This window comes from Dendronephthya gigantea, unplaced genomic scaffold, assembly GCF_004324835.1.
Source record: "Dendronephthya gigantea isolate DGI-Jeju-01 unplaced genomic scaffold, DenGig_1.0 000058F, whole genome shotgun sequence".
NCBI lineage: Eukaryota > Metazoa > Cnidaria > Anthozoa > Malacalcyonacea > Nephtheidae > Dendronephthya > Dendronephthya gigantea.
Genome location: NW_021163068.1, coordinates 390,340 through 403,748, shown reverse-complemented (window position 1 = coordinate 403,748; position 13,409 = coordinate 390,340). Strand labels below are relative to the sequence as shown.

The 13,409-nt window shown below is 37.6% G+C and overlaps 2 protein-coding genes, 1 long non-coding RNA gene and 3 other non-coding genes across 6 annotated transcripts; 5 read left to right on the top strand and 1 right to left on the bottom strand.

Moving 5' to 3' along the window:
- Positions 1-406: 406 nt before the first annotated feature.
- LOC114529994 (armadillo repeat-containing protein 1-like) lies at positions 407-8,923 on the bottom strand. The gene is made up of 8 exons (XM_028551567.1): positions 8,768-8,923; positions 7,974-8,048; positions 2,549-2,640; positions 2,201-2,299; positions 1,927-2,005; positions 1,448-1,639; positions 1,061-1,171; positions 407-724 (listed from the first exon to the last, which is right to left on the bottom strand). Exons 1-8 carry the CDS (start codon positions 8,840-8,842, stop codon positions 632-634), a joined length of 816 nt encoding a protein of 271 aa, XP_028407368.1. The 5' UTR covers positions 8,843-8,923; the 3' UTR covers positions 407-631.
- LOC114529996 lies at positions 1,021-1,867 on the top strand. The gene is made up of 3 exons (XR_003687721.1): positions 1,021-1,096; positions 1,531-1,604; positions 1,790-1,867. It is a non-coding gene; the product is annotated as an uncharacterized LOC114529996 (long non-coding RNA).
- LOC114530008 lies at positions 6,191-6,309 on the top strand. Its single transcript, XR_003687726.1, has one exon. It is a non-coding gene; the product is annotated as a 5S ribosomal RNA (ribosomal RNA).
- Positions 6,634-6,752, top strand: LOC114530006. The gene has a single exon (XR_003687725.1). It is a non-coding gene; the product is annotated as a 5S ribosomal RNA (ribosomal RNA).
- Positions 7,126-7,244, top strand: LOC114530005. Its single transcript, XR_003687724.1, has one exon. It is a non-coding gene; the product is annotated as a 5S ribosomal RNA (ribosomal RNA).
- Positions 8,924-9,067: 144 nt separating the features above from the next.
- On the top strand, positions 9,068-12,477 carry LOC114529993 (mitochondrial fission regulator 2-like). The gene is made up of 8 exons (XM_028551566.1): positions 9,068-9,198; positions 9,368-9,574; positions 9,959-10,244; positions 10,407-10,495; positions 10,619-10,716; positions 11,357-11,481; positions 12,030-12,121; positions 12,212-12,477. The coding sequence occupies exons 1-8, from the start codon at positions 9,085-9,087 to the stop codon at positions 12,272-12,274; spliced, it is 1,074 nt and encodes a 357-aa protein (XP_028407367.1). The 5' UTR covers positions 9,068-9,084; the 3' UTR covers positions 12,275-12,477.
- Positions 12,478-13,409: the final 932 nt, after the last annotated feature.

Sequence of the window (13,409 nt, the reverse complement as noted above, 5' to 3'; positions counted from 1 at the left end):
AGATTCGAATATTCAAACAACGACCAGGTAAACGACAATAGGGAATTCCAAACAAATAGAAACAAAACTTTCAGAAAACACATTCAAATGTAGACATATATATTTATAAAAAATATTTACAATTTCAGTTAAACATGGAAAAAAGTTAAGAAATTCCAAGCTTTAATTTCTGCCAATTTCGCTCTCAAACTTACCAATTTCTTGCCAAGTTTTAAGGTTTATTATAGATTAAAGAATAGATTTATTAAATTGGGCAATTGACTTGGCAACGTTTTGGCAAGCTTCAGAGTGAAGTTCAGATTTAAACTCTTTGTGAATTCATCTATACGGTTTTATACCGTAATCCCTCCTACAAGGTGGTATCAGCCAGCATAAATGTATATAAAAAATGCATGATATTTGTTAAAACCGAAGTGAGATTTGTTTCTACGAAAAGAGTCGACCGTCATTCTTTGTGCTGGCCACCCGAGAAGGATTACTGAAAAAACCATGGGGATGAAAATAAAGCTGTATCATCTTTTCAGTTGAGAGATCAGTAAGTTTGTTCATTTGTTTTAAAATGCATCTTCATAAGTTCTGAACCATCGCAATAAGCACGGTACTAAAGCAAGGTATGTACAGCATGTGTATTTCACCAGTATAAGGTTTTGCTGATGAAACTACCAACGGAACCAAACCATCCTTGATTTTCTTTGTCATCATTCTTTTTAACTCGTGCTAACGCCTGAAAACATATATTTCTTTATTAAGGTAGAAAATATATTTCTCCATATATTTCCCTATTAAGGTAGAAAAATGATACACCGATACTTGATTTTCATACTTTCAAAGGATATGAACTATTTAACCTCGGACTCTCTGGAATACATTTATCTGCATTTTAAAACTGATTTGCGAATGATTTGAACTCGACTAGTCTTAAGTTTTACCCTTCTTTTTGCTCTGTCCTTTACCCGTTTACTACAACTAATTCTTATAATTTTAGCTAATTTTAGAGTCCACCCTCTCCCCCCCCCCCCCATAGGAAATCTCTCAACAAGAGGTCTACCAGATAACGTACCGTTTTGGACCCGGGAATTTCGTCTTCTTCGGGAAGGTAATCTGGTAGATTTGCGCTGTTGTCTTGAACACTACTTTTGTTTTGACTGCCGGACTTGAAAGACACAGTCACCTAGGTTGAGAAGAAATAACCCCATAAATAAGGCCTGAATTCGTTGTTTTTTATGCAATATGTTTTTCTAAGACGGGCTACGGTACCATAGGAATATACTGTAGTTTCCTACAATAACAAATAACTCCCATGTAATAGGAACTCGATGGAAACGTGGAAATGTTATTTCCTCTGGTAGTAATAGTCCAAAAAAGGGAACCTCGATCTTTGGGAGAACGATCTCTACGAAGAGGAGTTGTGAAAGTCAAATATACTCAATGCAGGATATAACATTACCTCTTCCCCTCGTTCGTTCTTGACAATTTGTTGAGCAGAAAGCACTTTAGTTTTACTGATAGCCATGCATATTGTTTCTGCAGTGGTCTCAGGTCGCGCACGCACGATGCATCGAGATTTTGCCAAATCAAATGTGAAGCTGACCATACCACGGACGGTTAGTAACTGCTCTTCACAAAGTCTCTTGGTTATCTGAAAATAAAGATTACACTTCAAGTTTTTCAACAGAGTTTTTTGAACTATTTATATAACAAACTGCTCGCGAAGGACAATGCATGGTTGCATGTCATAGTCCCTACAGCTTTGTCAAAGACGATCACTGTCTTGTTTGATTTTCATCAGGAAACTATGAGGACTCTGTTGACTAAGCCATTCCTAAATTACATCCAGTGTTGTAGTCTCAATTTCATCCAATTGCGAGTATGTACGACAATGCGGTAAAATTTAATTATGTCATTGTAATTGTTTTTATATCGTACCTGGTTTGAAAGGCCTTTGATTTGAATGATGTACGTTTTAGATCGTCGAGTGGCACTGCCTAGCACCGTTGATTGACGACTATGGGTTTGAAGATAGAAGACGATATTGGAGAAAAATACGAGGCTTGTTGGTATGTATAAAGTTGTCAGCGGTTGGTATTTTTAATAATTGAACATTATTTCCACCACGGGGAACTGGCCATTCTGTATTTGCGCCACTTAAAATTTAAACTTGTTTAACAGTACAATTTGTCAGTTCATATTTAAAGGTTACCTTGAGGTGCTACTTGACCTGCGCGAGGTCTGTTCTTGTGATTGGTTTAAAGCATCGTAAACGTCTGTTGCTAATTGCTTGGTCCTTGCGTCACCATTTCTATACATAGAGTAGATATCGCGTAAGGTCTCAGGTTCTGATCATAGGTTAAAAAACATAAGGAACGGAAATTTGTTTTAAAAAGATATTCTGAAACTATAGATATTCTAGCATTTCAGTTCTAGTTAACTGCTTCGATGACTGCCACTTAGCCAAGATTTTATTAGAAAATAACTAGAGTAGATGATGGAACTGAGTCACACCCTAACCAAAAGATTAATCACAATCAACATACAATGAAGGTAATACCTGTGCATGATGGCTCTCAAACTTTCTAACATTCCCAACTCATTCTTCATGATGCTTCTATTTGGCTTGTGTTGTGCCAGATTCTTCAAAGCCTGTGACAAAGATTGGCAGAAATCAGAATCTTATAACTCGTCGATTTGAGTTTGACAACCAAAAACCTAGTTAATAGTTCTAAGCAACCAACCATTGTCATTGAACTGTTCACCCGAGAAAAAGGAAAAAATTTTCACTACAACAAGTGCAGTGCACTTGACTTAGAGTCCTGGAAAAAATATTTACTAACATGCAAGTCGTAAACTATTATCCTTTTTGAATTGTTCATTGTTTGACCAGTTACATGGTCATGGGTATGTTTTGCTCAATTTCAGATATTTTTTCAATTGGCCGTTCATCCGCAGATGCAACCGACTGTGCAGAATTAATACCAACACCCAAAGAATTTCTGGTAAATCAACACGCACCACCGTGGTTTGATCAGCCGTAATACTAGAGCTGGCAAACAAGAAGTAGATTGGACACGTTGTAAGACTAGCTGCATATATTCTCCAGGTAAAGGTAAGTTTTGTTAACGAATCTCTACAACTCTCGCCCTTCAGCCCTTGCATGGCCTTGATTTTGTCATTTTTTTGCTGGTACCATTTTAAATATTTTCTCTTAGCAAATGCTGTCATATGAATTAACTCACTTCAAGTCTAAGAACATGAAAACGATACTTCATATGTTCCGAAAATCACGGGTAGGTTCCATAGATATCTCTATGGTAGGATCATGGTCAAATTATTGGGGGGTGCATAGTCCATATGAACACTGACCTTCTTGCATTTTTAGCTTTTTTCTGGTGTTTATAGCAATTTATAGCGTAATTTTATATAATCCCAAACTACATAGAGCGTAATTTTCAAATTTAGGTGTCTACGACCACACCACCAGTAAGACACCGGTTCTCGTTCTACGCGAGCGCTAACTTCTCTGGTTTTGGGCGATTTTATCGACTGGTATAGCAAATAGACTCAAAAATATCTTTTTTAAGAACATTCGGAAGGTACTGATCTGGTTTAAGCGGGGTTATCCCCAATAACTTTATCAAATTTTGCCTGGCAAATTTTACCGCGCGGTATGCCAATGGCAGACGACAGGAAACGCCGCAGCATTGTATTCAAAACTATCGAAAACGCTTCATTGGGGAGCATAAAAAGAGCGATTGAAGAAGAAACATGTCAAGGATGCATTGTTGTCCTACAAGAACTTCGCCCTGGCGAATACCTGGCTGAGTTAAACGGAAAGGATCACGCTGAAATTCTGATCGAGCACGGCTTCGAGTTGGGGTCATCTCACGTGTCATGCAATCCGCCGAAAGGCTACTACACAAATGTCTCCCTTCTCGGCCTTCGTGCATATATCGCAGACGAAGACATAGTAAAAGTTTTATCCTCGTATGGAGAAATAAAGGGGCCAATCGTACGACTAAAATACAAAAGCGGACACGAACTGGCCGGTATTGAGAACGGAAACCGCCTTGTGAGGATGGTCCTCGCACAACCATCAATCCCCTATTCTCTTCGAATAGACAGCGAATGGTGCAAAGTTATCCACTCGGGACAGCAGCCATACTGCGCAACCTGTAAAGAGTTCGGCCACAGCCGAAGAAAATGTGCGCACACCGAATGCCGACGCTGCAATATCCTTGGGCACATCGCGATAGATTGTCCTACGAAAAACATGGAAACCGCCAAACCTCAAGACCAAACCGAAGCCGAAGAGAAACGCACAGAAAATGACGAACAACCCAAAGAAACGGAACAACAAGAACAAACCGAGAAAGCAAACGAAAAAGAAGAAATGGAAACGGACAATCACACACCCTCAGTTACCCCACCAGCACCGAACGAATCGCAATTGAAACGGCCGCACTCCACAGACAACACCGATTCGGAGAACGACCGGTACATCAACGGACGAAGGAACAGGCAACGCCAAAAAATCCAAGCACAACAGAATGGAGAAAACAACCACATGAAGAAGAGACAAGAACTTTCTGGTAATAGGTAATTTTAACATTCAATATTAAGACAATATATTTCAATTCCTTATTAATTAGTATAATGTTTAGTATTATAACTGTAAATGCACAAGGACTACGACAGACAAACAGACGAAAAACAGCCTTTAACTTTTTTAAACGGCACAAATACGACGTTATTTTCTTACAAGAAACACACTGGACAAACGAACTTGAAGACGACATACGGAAAGACTGGGGACATAACATACTCTTTAGCAATGGCACAGCCAACGCACGCGGCACTGCAATCCTGCTTAACCCACGTCTCGACTGTAACATCGCTTTCACAAAAAAAGACAGAGACGGACGCGTCATTTCGGCTTTGCTCGAAATTGACGAACTACAACTCAACCTAGTAAACGTTTACGCACCCGGGACCGACATTGAACGGAGACAATTTTATTTAGACTTAGAACAATACACCTCAACAGACCATAGCAACGTCATTGGAGGTGACACGAACTTAGCTCTTTCGGCATATGACAGACTACCAGACGCACCACCTATTGCGAGGCAAACTGCTAGGATAGTACTACAAAACCTTATGACAAAACTCAACCTAACTGACATATGGCGTCAAAGAAACCCTACCAAACGCGAATACACCTGGGCAGGCCTTCATGACCGCGTTAAAAACCGCACAAACAGAACACGAATTGACAGAATACTTATCAGCAAAACGTTAGACCGAAACGTAACACACACAGAGATTAAACCATTCCAACACTCAGATCACGATGCGACGTTAATTACGCTAGACCTAGAAAAACTCACTAGAGGCAACGGATATTGGCACTTCAACAACACCTTACTGTCAAACGCACAATTTAATGAGGAAATCAAAGAATTCTGGACCGAATGGAACACGCAAATTGACAACTACCCAAACCCTCTAGCATGGTGGGACAAAGCGAAACAAAAATTTAAAGAAATAGCCATAAAACACAGCACATTAGAGCGAAAAAGAGAACGACAAGAGCGTAACATCTTAGAACAGAGAGTCAAAAGACTCCAACAAACAGCGACCATGACAGGAAAGGACGAAGACGTCACACAATATCTTGCGGCGAAAAACGAGCTGAAACAATTAGATCTGCGCGAGCTTGAAGGTGTAAAAATCAGAACAAAGGCGGAATATACGGAAAAGGGCGAAAAAAGCACACGCTATTTTTATTCGCTAGAAAAACGGCGACAAGCGGAGCAAACAATTAAAATCCTGACCAAAGACAATAATGAAACGATTACAGAACAACAGGATATACTTAAGGAAGTACACGCTTTCTACAAATCGCTATACACAGCAGAGCAAATAGACGAGCAAGCACAAAAACAACTCCTTGATGTAGAAACCCGAACACTCACAGACGAGGAAAGAGAATCATGCGAAGGAGATATAACAGTCGCTGAACTAAAAAATGCGCTCGATGGCATGCAACTAAACAAATAGTCCATATGGGGTGCATAGTCCATATGAACACTGACCTTCTTGCATTTTTAGCTTTTTTCTGGTGTTTATAGCAATTTATAGCGTAATTTTATATAATCCCAAACTACATAGAGCGTAATTTTCAAATTTAGGTGTCTACGACCACACCACCAGTAAAACTCCGGTTCTCGTTCGATCACCGAAGATAAGCCTGGTCGGGCGAAGTTAGTACTTGGATGGGTGACCGCCTGGGAATACTTCGTGTTGTAGACTTTTTGTCCTTGACTTTCACACTGAAAACTATACACACTTAGATTTATTGATATACCCGCCGAATTCATTTAATTGCAACATTTAAAAAGTATTAAATACATCTATGTTGAGAATAAAATCCAAAATCGTCCGATTTTTTCTCTTTTGATAGATGCGAACGAGTGGATACGTTACGGGTTGTTTGTGAGTATAAAAGGGTACTTTATACGTACATATTAGCAAAATCACAAATGTCCACTCGTTCGCATCTGTAGAAAGAGGAAAATTGCAGTAAAATAGCACGTATAAACGGACCATTATATACGCTAATTTTCCAATTTAGGTGTCTACGACCATACCACCAGTAAAACTCCGGTTCTCGTTCGATCACCGAAGATAAGCTTGGTCGGGCGAAGTTAGTACTTGGATGGGTGACCGCCTGGGAATACTTCGTGTTGTAGACTTTTTGATTTTAATTTAAGACTAAAATCGACAAAACTCAGACTTATGGTATACCTACCGAGTTTATTTAATTGCAACATAATGAAAAGTTTTAAACACGTCTATTTTCTGTGTGAATTTTACAAATAGTTCGAACAGTTCAGATATATATCGTGCTTACGGATTAAATATCGGTGAATAGAATCCAAAATCGAACGATTTTCCTCTTTTGAGAGATGTGAACGAGTGGATAAGTTACGGGTTTGCAGGTATAGGACACGTATACTTTAGTGCAATCATAACTGTCCACTCGTTCGCATTTATCAAAAGAAGAAAATCGCAGTAAAATGGCACGTGTAAACGGACCTTTATATACCCTAATTTTCAAATGTAGGTGTCTACGACCATACCACCAGTAAAACTCCGGTTCTCGTTCGATCACCGAAGATAAGCCTGGTCGGGCGAAGTTAGTACTTGGATGGGTGACCGCCTGGGAATACTTCGTGTTGTAGACTTTTTGATACGTTTATAATAAGTCTAATCATTACATTTATTCTTTCAAAGTTGAAATTATTATCACTTAAAGTCAGAAATCTCGTATTAAAAATAATTACAGGCGAAGATTTTAAATATATGTATACGTTATTTTATGCCAGGTCTTGAAAATACTTGTGTGCTTGCAACTACAAACTTTTCCTTAAAAGCCAGAATTCAAGTTCAATAAGAACTCCACCCATCATATAAGAAGAGTACGGAAAACTAAGGAATTTCAGAGTCCCCACAAGGAATTCTTAAATGTCCATATAATTGCAACATATGGTGTCTCCAAGATTATTTTAAAGAGTATTTTATTTGTGGCCATATAAACTGACTAAGGAATGATATCTTATGGTCTTGATACCTTGTAGATATCTTATATTCTTAGGATCTTGAGATATGATTCCTATGTCATGAAGAATGCCTATGTTGGACTTGGATCCTACCATTATTCAGACAGTTTTGTTGAAGAAAAGATGGCTGCTAGTGCAGCCAAAAATTGTTTTAAAATGGTACAGAGAATTTCAAAGGTTCAGATTGGCTGGGTTCTATTGACTTCAGTGTATAGTAAAAGTGCTATATATGTAATGAGGTTTATAATTCAGACTTTTTGATAAACACTGGAACATATCTTAACCAAGTATATTATGGTGATCAAATGATTACATATGGGTTCTTGGCAATTGCTTTATTCTAAGGTTCCATACCTGAAGAGCAGTCGTCACAACTCGAGCCTCATTGTTATCCAGGAATAAAACAAGACCTGCTAGACATCCTTTATCCTGCAAGGAATAACTAAAGTTGGTGAGAATATGTAGAAATAAGTAAATCAACAAGCTTCTATGTGTTGCATTTGAACTGCTTTATAAATATTATCCAATATTGTAAGAATACTTAATCTATTTTAGTTCACACTACTGCTAAATGAATATCAGATGAGGCTTGTTTTGAAAAATTCTAGAAATTTTATAAGACAATTTTAATATCACGAGGTCTGCCATTGTAACTTCAGGAATACCAATGCACACACAGAACCTGCTTTAACTCTCCTTCAAAACATTAAATTGAGTCATGCCACTAGACTAAACCATTGGTGGCAATGCACCCAATGAACCCATAAACTGTGTTGTGAATTAGACTGAAGACTTAGTGGCAATTCACCCTAATAAACCCAGCTGCTTGTAATGCACCATAAATTTCCCATTTAATAAATTCATTTCCACATAGATCTCAGATCATATAATTAACAGTATTAAAGGGTAGCCATGGAAGACAGCTATGGTTACTTCCGAGGTTACTTCTATATACCCTATATGAAACATTAAAATAGTACCCCTATTAATTTCATATACCCCAGAGTGATAAACTGTAGTTCGAGGTTTGAAATAAAAATACCAAACGTTACACTTTTTAACAGATATTTTATATTATGTGTATATACACGCCATGGGACAGCGACTTGCAAGTTTGAACTGAATGCAAATTTATATTATTTCTTTACCTTTACAATCGTTGATCTGTTTTGTGGATTATCAGATAACTCTTTCAAATGTTCTACTAACGCTATTGCTTCCATATTATTTATTTAGACGCAGTATTTTAGCAAAATAACCGGACAATGAATCGCAACACGTTTCAACTGAATCGTCTGAATGACTGTTCTTTGTGTAATTTAAAACGATACATTTGAAAAATTGAATGAGCCGCTTTGAAATGTGATTGGTCGACAGTTTCCAAATCGGCATCTAATTGGTGGAAATATTTAAATGCCTCGACGTTCTTTTCAATTTCCAAACGGTTCTGAAACATCTTTACAAAATGGAACCCGAGGGTGATATCAACATTCGCGAGGAAATTGCTCAAATTTTAGCGCATGTGGCTGAGATTTTTCACAGGTTATGTCACACAGAGGAAGGCGAGAATGTATTTGTGGTAATTATGTCGTTCGCTTGTGTTTTAATATCAACCTAATCCACGCATGATATTTAGCAAATATTTTGGTCGCAGATTTCGAAGCTCCACTTTCAAGCTTTATTTAGTCTATATGCAGCGCCCAGAATTCTTAGTATGCCTTCTAACATTTTATTTTCTTATCTCTAAGCGATGGCAGCCGATCTGTCTTCGGCGAGACGGGCAAAACAAGAGTATCGTGCGTTATTTGGGCGACCACCTTCCTCGTGGTTTGGCATTTGATCCGTTTTTATACCACTACAGAACGATAATGGAGTCGGTTTTAGCCAGAAAAAGTCTGATACGAGAAATCGGAAATAGGTTGCCAATACAACCAGGAAAACGGCCATATTTCTATGTGAGTTTTGTAATATTCTATACATATAGCCAGCCATGCAATTTCTGCAGCATACAGTGTGTTTATTGTTATAAAAGACGTTGAAAAAACGAGAGTTGTGCTGAACTGAACTTTTCAATATAATTTTTACTCTGCTTAAAATTTCAACAACATGCTTGTGCACTGCTTAAAAACTAGCAATTATAGACACCTGAAGCTTGTTGGTACACATTAGTGCACCATATGGATACCTCAAAATAGGGGTTTGGGGGTATATGGGGTTTGGGTCAAATTAGGATTCACTTTTCATCCCAATCAAAAGTCATATGCTGTATGAATTGGTCAAATCTCTTGAACAGATAAATCCAGTTTATATTGAAATCAATTCTACCTTTCATTTTCAAGATGCTCCACAAACAGGCAACCGAGACATATACCAGGGGCGTGAAGAATATCCACACTGCTCAATTTATCCATAGTACACCCTGCAGAAACACAATCAGTCCTGAAAGCTGCTCCATTGCTTGGGATACCATCAATGAAAGCTGCCATGAGAATACTTATCAGAACTCAATGGTTGTATCAGATGATGCAGTTAGGAAAATCACTGCATTGGAAGATGAATTAAGCAGATTGAGAGCACAAATCGCTGGATTTGTCCTGAAACAAGAAGACAATTCAGAAACCACAAGTATGATGTAAAAATGCATCTTTGTCTCCATAACAACATGTAATTGCACACGGTTTTAAATGGTTGACCCCCGTGCAAAGGAATAATAGAATGTTATCTGATATTCTAAATATTAAAAATGGTTGACATTCAATTGATATGAATTATGTTATCATCATGTAGGTATGGTATTACCCCCTGCCCCACCTCCATTACCTCCACCACCACCTCCTTTGCCCACCACTAGAGCAGTATCACAAACTCCTAAAAAGGTAAGGATCTACTTGACCAACATCACATGTTTTGTTTCACTTTGTTGAATCTGGTATTCTAGTGTACTAATTATATACATTCGATGTTTTACAATCTCTATTCTTTTCCTCCGCCAAATTAAGAAAATTGGTAAACCTCCCTCTGCTGTAAATGGAAACATGCTCGATATGACGGCAATTTTAAAAGATCTGAATCAAGTAAAGCTGAAAGCGGTTGAAAGGTAATTGACTTAAATAAAAGTTTACTAGATATAACATTGGTAAACACAATTTTCATGCTAGCTAGGGGTTGGCATGTTTAGTTTATGTATCAGTTAGTGAGAATTAGTTTTCAACTGGTTGGAACCATATCTACACTTAACTGGGAAAAAGATGCCCACCCCTCCCCCACTAAGGCAGTAGGTACCCTGAAATTTCCCAGTTTCTTAAAAGACAAATTAATGATTGATAACTATAGCAATTGAATGTTTAAATTCCTTGAATAATCCTGCCAACCGTTCTTTTAACTAGAAGTCGCGATATGCTTTGCATATATATAAATAATCATGGCCGGTTGTATAAAACTCTTTAACTGCACTTTGCATAGTAAAATCTTAGTTGCTTTAGTTAGTTAGTTAGTGTACATTAAGTTCTTTGTTATATAGGAACAAAAACATACATCCTGTTACACAACAATTTCATTTAAAAAATATTTTACTTTGTTATGACAAGAAGCGGGCAACAATTTTTCACTTGTTTCCCTGGCGGGAAAAATTACACTTGTTTAAAGTCATGTGACTACAAATGAACCAATTACATTTAAAATACATAGCACCTAAATTACATAACAATTCAAATTATTTCGTGTTGTGTTTTACTAAGGTCCCCGGGCGGTACGCCAATCAGAAGACCTCCTCGGAAAACCAAGGCTGCTGATCCCGCTTCGATTATCGCTGACGCATTAAAAAGCAAGTTCGCCAAATCTAGGCTGGCAGCTGCTTCACCTGGTGGGTATCAGAATCAACTGCCGCTTAACTATATACCTATATACCTATACCTAGAGAGCTAGGTTCACGTTATTAGTCTCCTTAGTGAAATTATTACTGCCATTTGTACATGGAACTACTCTCAATCGTCTGCCTAAAAACTTTTCCAAAACCGCCTTTAAACATGCGGTGATCCTTGCATGTATATATGGGGGCCGGTTGTACGAAAGCTGGATAGCGCTATCCAGCGAATAGAATATTTTTACCTATACCATGATCTAGCTTCGCCGTAGGTAAAGGAGACCCTGGGTACGAGGGTTAATTATTATTGAAGCTGAAATCTATATATATTTATATATTTTGAAAGGGACATGCTCGGAAGCTTTCATCCAATTGGATAATGCTTCTCTATGCTTTCTAAAGAACGAAGCTATGCTATTGGTTGAAACAGAAATGTATTGTAAGCTTCAGTAGTCAATGAAGATCATTCTTGCGAGGAGCTGCCACACTACCCTTTCGAAAGGCCTATTTTTTTACCGTAATAGCTAAACTGCCCGTTGCTTTTGCAGGTAAAGAAAATTTTCAAAGCAATAGTCCTGGGAATTCATTCAGTAATACGCCGAGTCCTCAACATTACTTGAGAAAACCTCTTGAACCAAAGGTAAGTGCATTTAATCGAACGATTTTGTGAGTATAATAACTACACAGAAATAACTATCAAATAAACTGTTTTTGCTTATTCCTCTCATAGGTGAATGAAAGACAATCATCGCCGGTGGAGTTTAAAACACATTCTATTCCCTTACGGGTCTGAGGGAAGCTTGAGGACGCCAAATATAAATTTAAAAGAAATAATTGATTTCCTCAGCGCCAAGTAGAAGAAAATGCCTCGCTCACGCTTACCTTGTAAATAATATATCTCACTCCAACAATTTTCCATGCAGTGAAATATTATTTTATCCGATAATTATAGAAAATAATAGATCGTTAGCATTTTTAGCAATTAGATTATCATTATTCTCATATGTTCTTAGAATGGTGTTGTTAAATAGTTGTTAAGTGTTTGTATGAATTACATGGTGTATATCACAAACATTTAACAACTATTATTCTCATAGTTGATATTCTTGAACACATTTATTCGTTTCGTTATGTTGACTTCACATTATTAACAATCGAATATCCTATTTGATATTTTACCACAGACGTGTACAAGGTTACATTTGACCTTTGTCTGTTCAGTAATGTATGCACAGGTGGAACAAAAGCGTGGTTAGAACAAAAATTTTGCCACGAGCCGAGTCCAATTTTGTACATAACCAATTAACTTATGATAATAGATAAAGCAATTGCAGTCAGTATACTGCTTTTTTCAATACAAAGGCTGTATTTTATAACGTCAATGGCCGGTTGCATAACTCTTTAACTACATTTGCATATAGTTAATTCCTAGTTAACTCACAAATACAAAGGGCCCGGCCAGTTGTGCATGCACGTATACGGTATACATGTATATTGCGTCCTTTTAAAACCTCGGTTAAAAGCCGAGCTTCATTTAGCGGGAAGCTGACACTATAAAGCATTTAATATTCAAGCCAATTCTTATTCTTTTTATTCATTTCGTCGATATAATTTCGTATGCTATAAGCGTAATCATCCTTTTGTTTATGGCCAACCAATCAATGCTTGAATTTTGCTAAAGAATTAAGCCATGCAGCGGTGCTTAAGCATTTGCGTGGCAGATTTGAAAGTTGAAACGTGAAAGCCGTTGCATGTGCCAAGCACATCATTGTGGACGAAGAAAAATTGTAAAAGAAAGCTTTTGTTTGAGCATTGACCCGAATTAAGGTGAGTATATATAAATGACAAAATATATCAGTCGTTTTTACTTTGCCTTTGGTGGCACTTGAATGCCTGAGTTTGTGATTTAGAGCACTCGATTACTTCTC

Excerpts from the sequence above, each read along its gene's own strand:
- LOC114529994 (XM_028551567.1), bottom strand. The coding sequence starts at position 8,842 with ATGGAAGCAATAGCGTTAGTAGAACATTTGAAAGAGTTATCTGATAAT. Across the intron at positions 2,641-7,973 it reads TTGTGACGACTGCTCTTCAG|GCTTTGAAGAATCTGGCACA; the intron begins GTATGGAACCTT and ends TCTTTGTCACAG. Across the intron at positions 2,300-2,548 it reads TTGAGAGCCATCATGCACAG|AAATGGTGACGCAAGGACCA; the intron begins GTATTACCTTCA and ends CTCTATGTATAG.
- LOC114529993 (XM_028551566.1), top strand. The coding sequence starts at position 9,085 with ATGGAACCCGAGGGTGATATCAACATTCGCGAGGAAATTGCTCAAATT. Across the intron at positions 9,199-9,367 it reads AAGGCGAGAATGTATTTGTG|CGATGGCAGCCGATCTGTCT; the intron begins GTAATTATGTCG and ends CTTATCTCTAAG. Across the intron at positions 10,496-10,618 it reads TATCACAAACTCCTAAAAAG|AAAATTGGTAAACCTCCCTC; the intron begins GTAAGGATCTAC and ends CGCCAAATTAAG.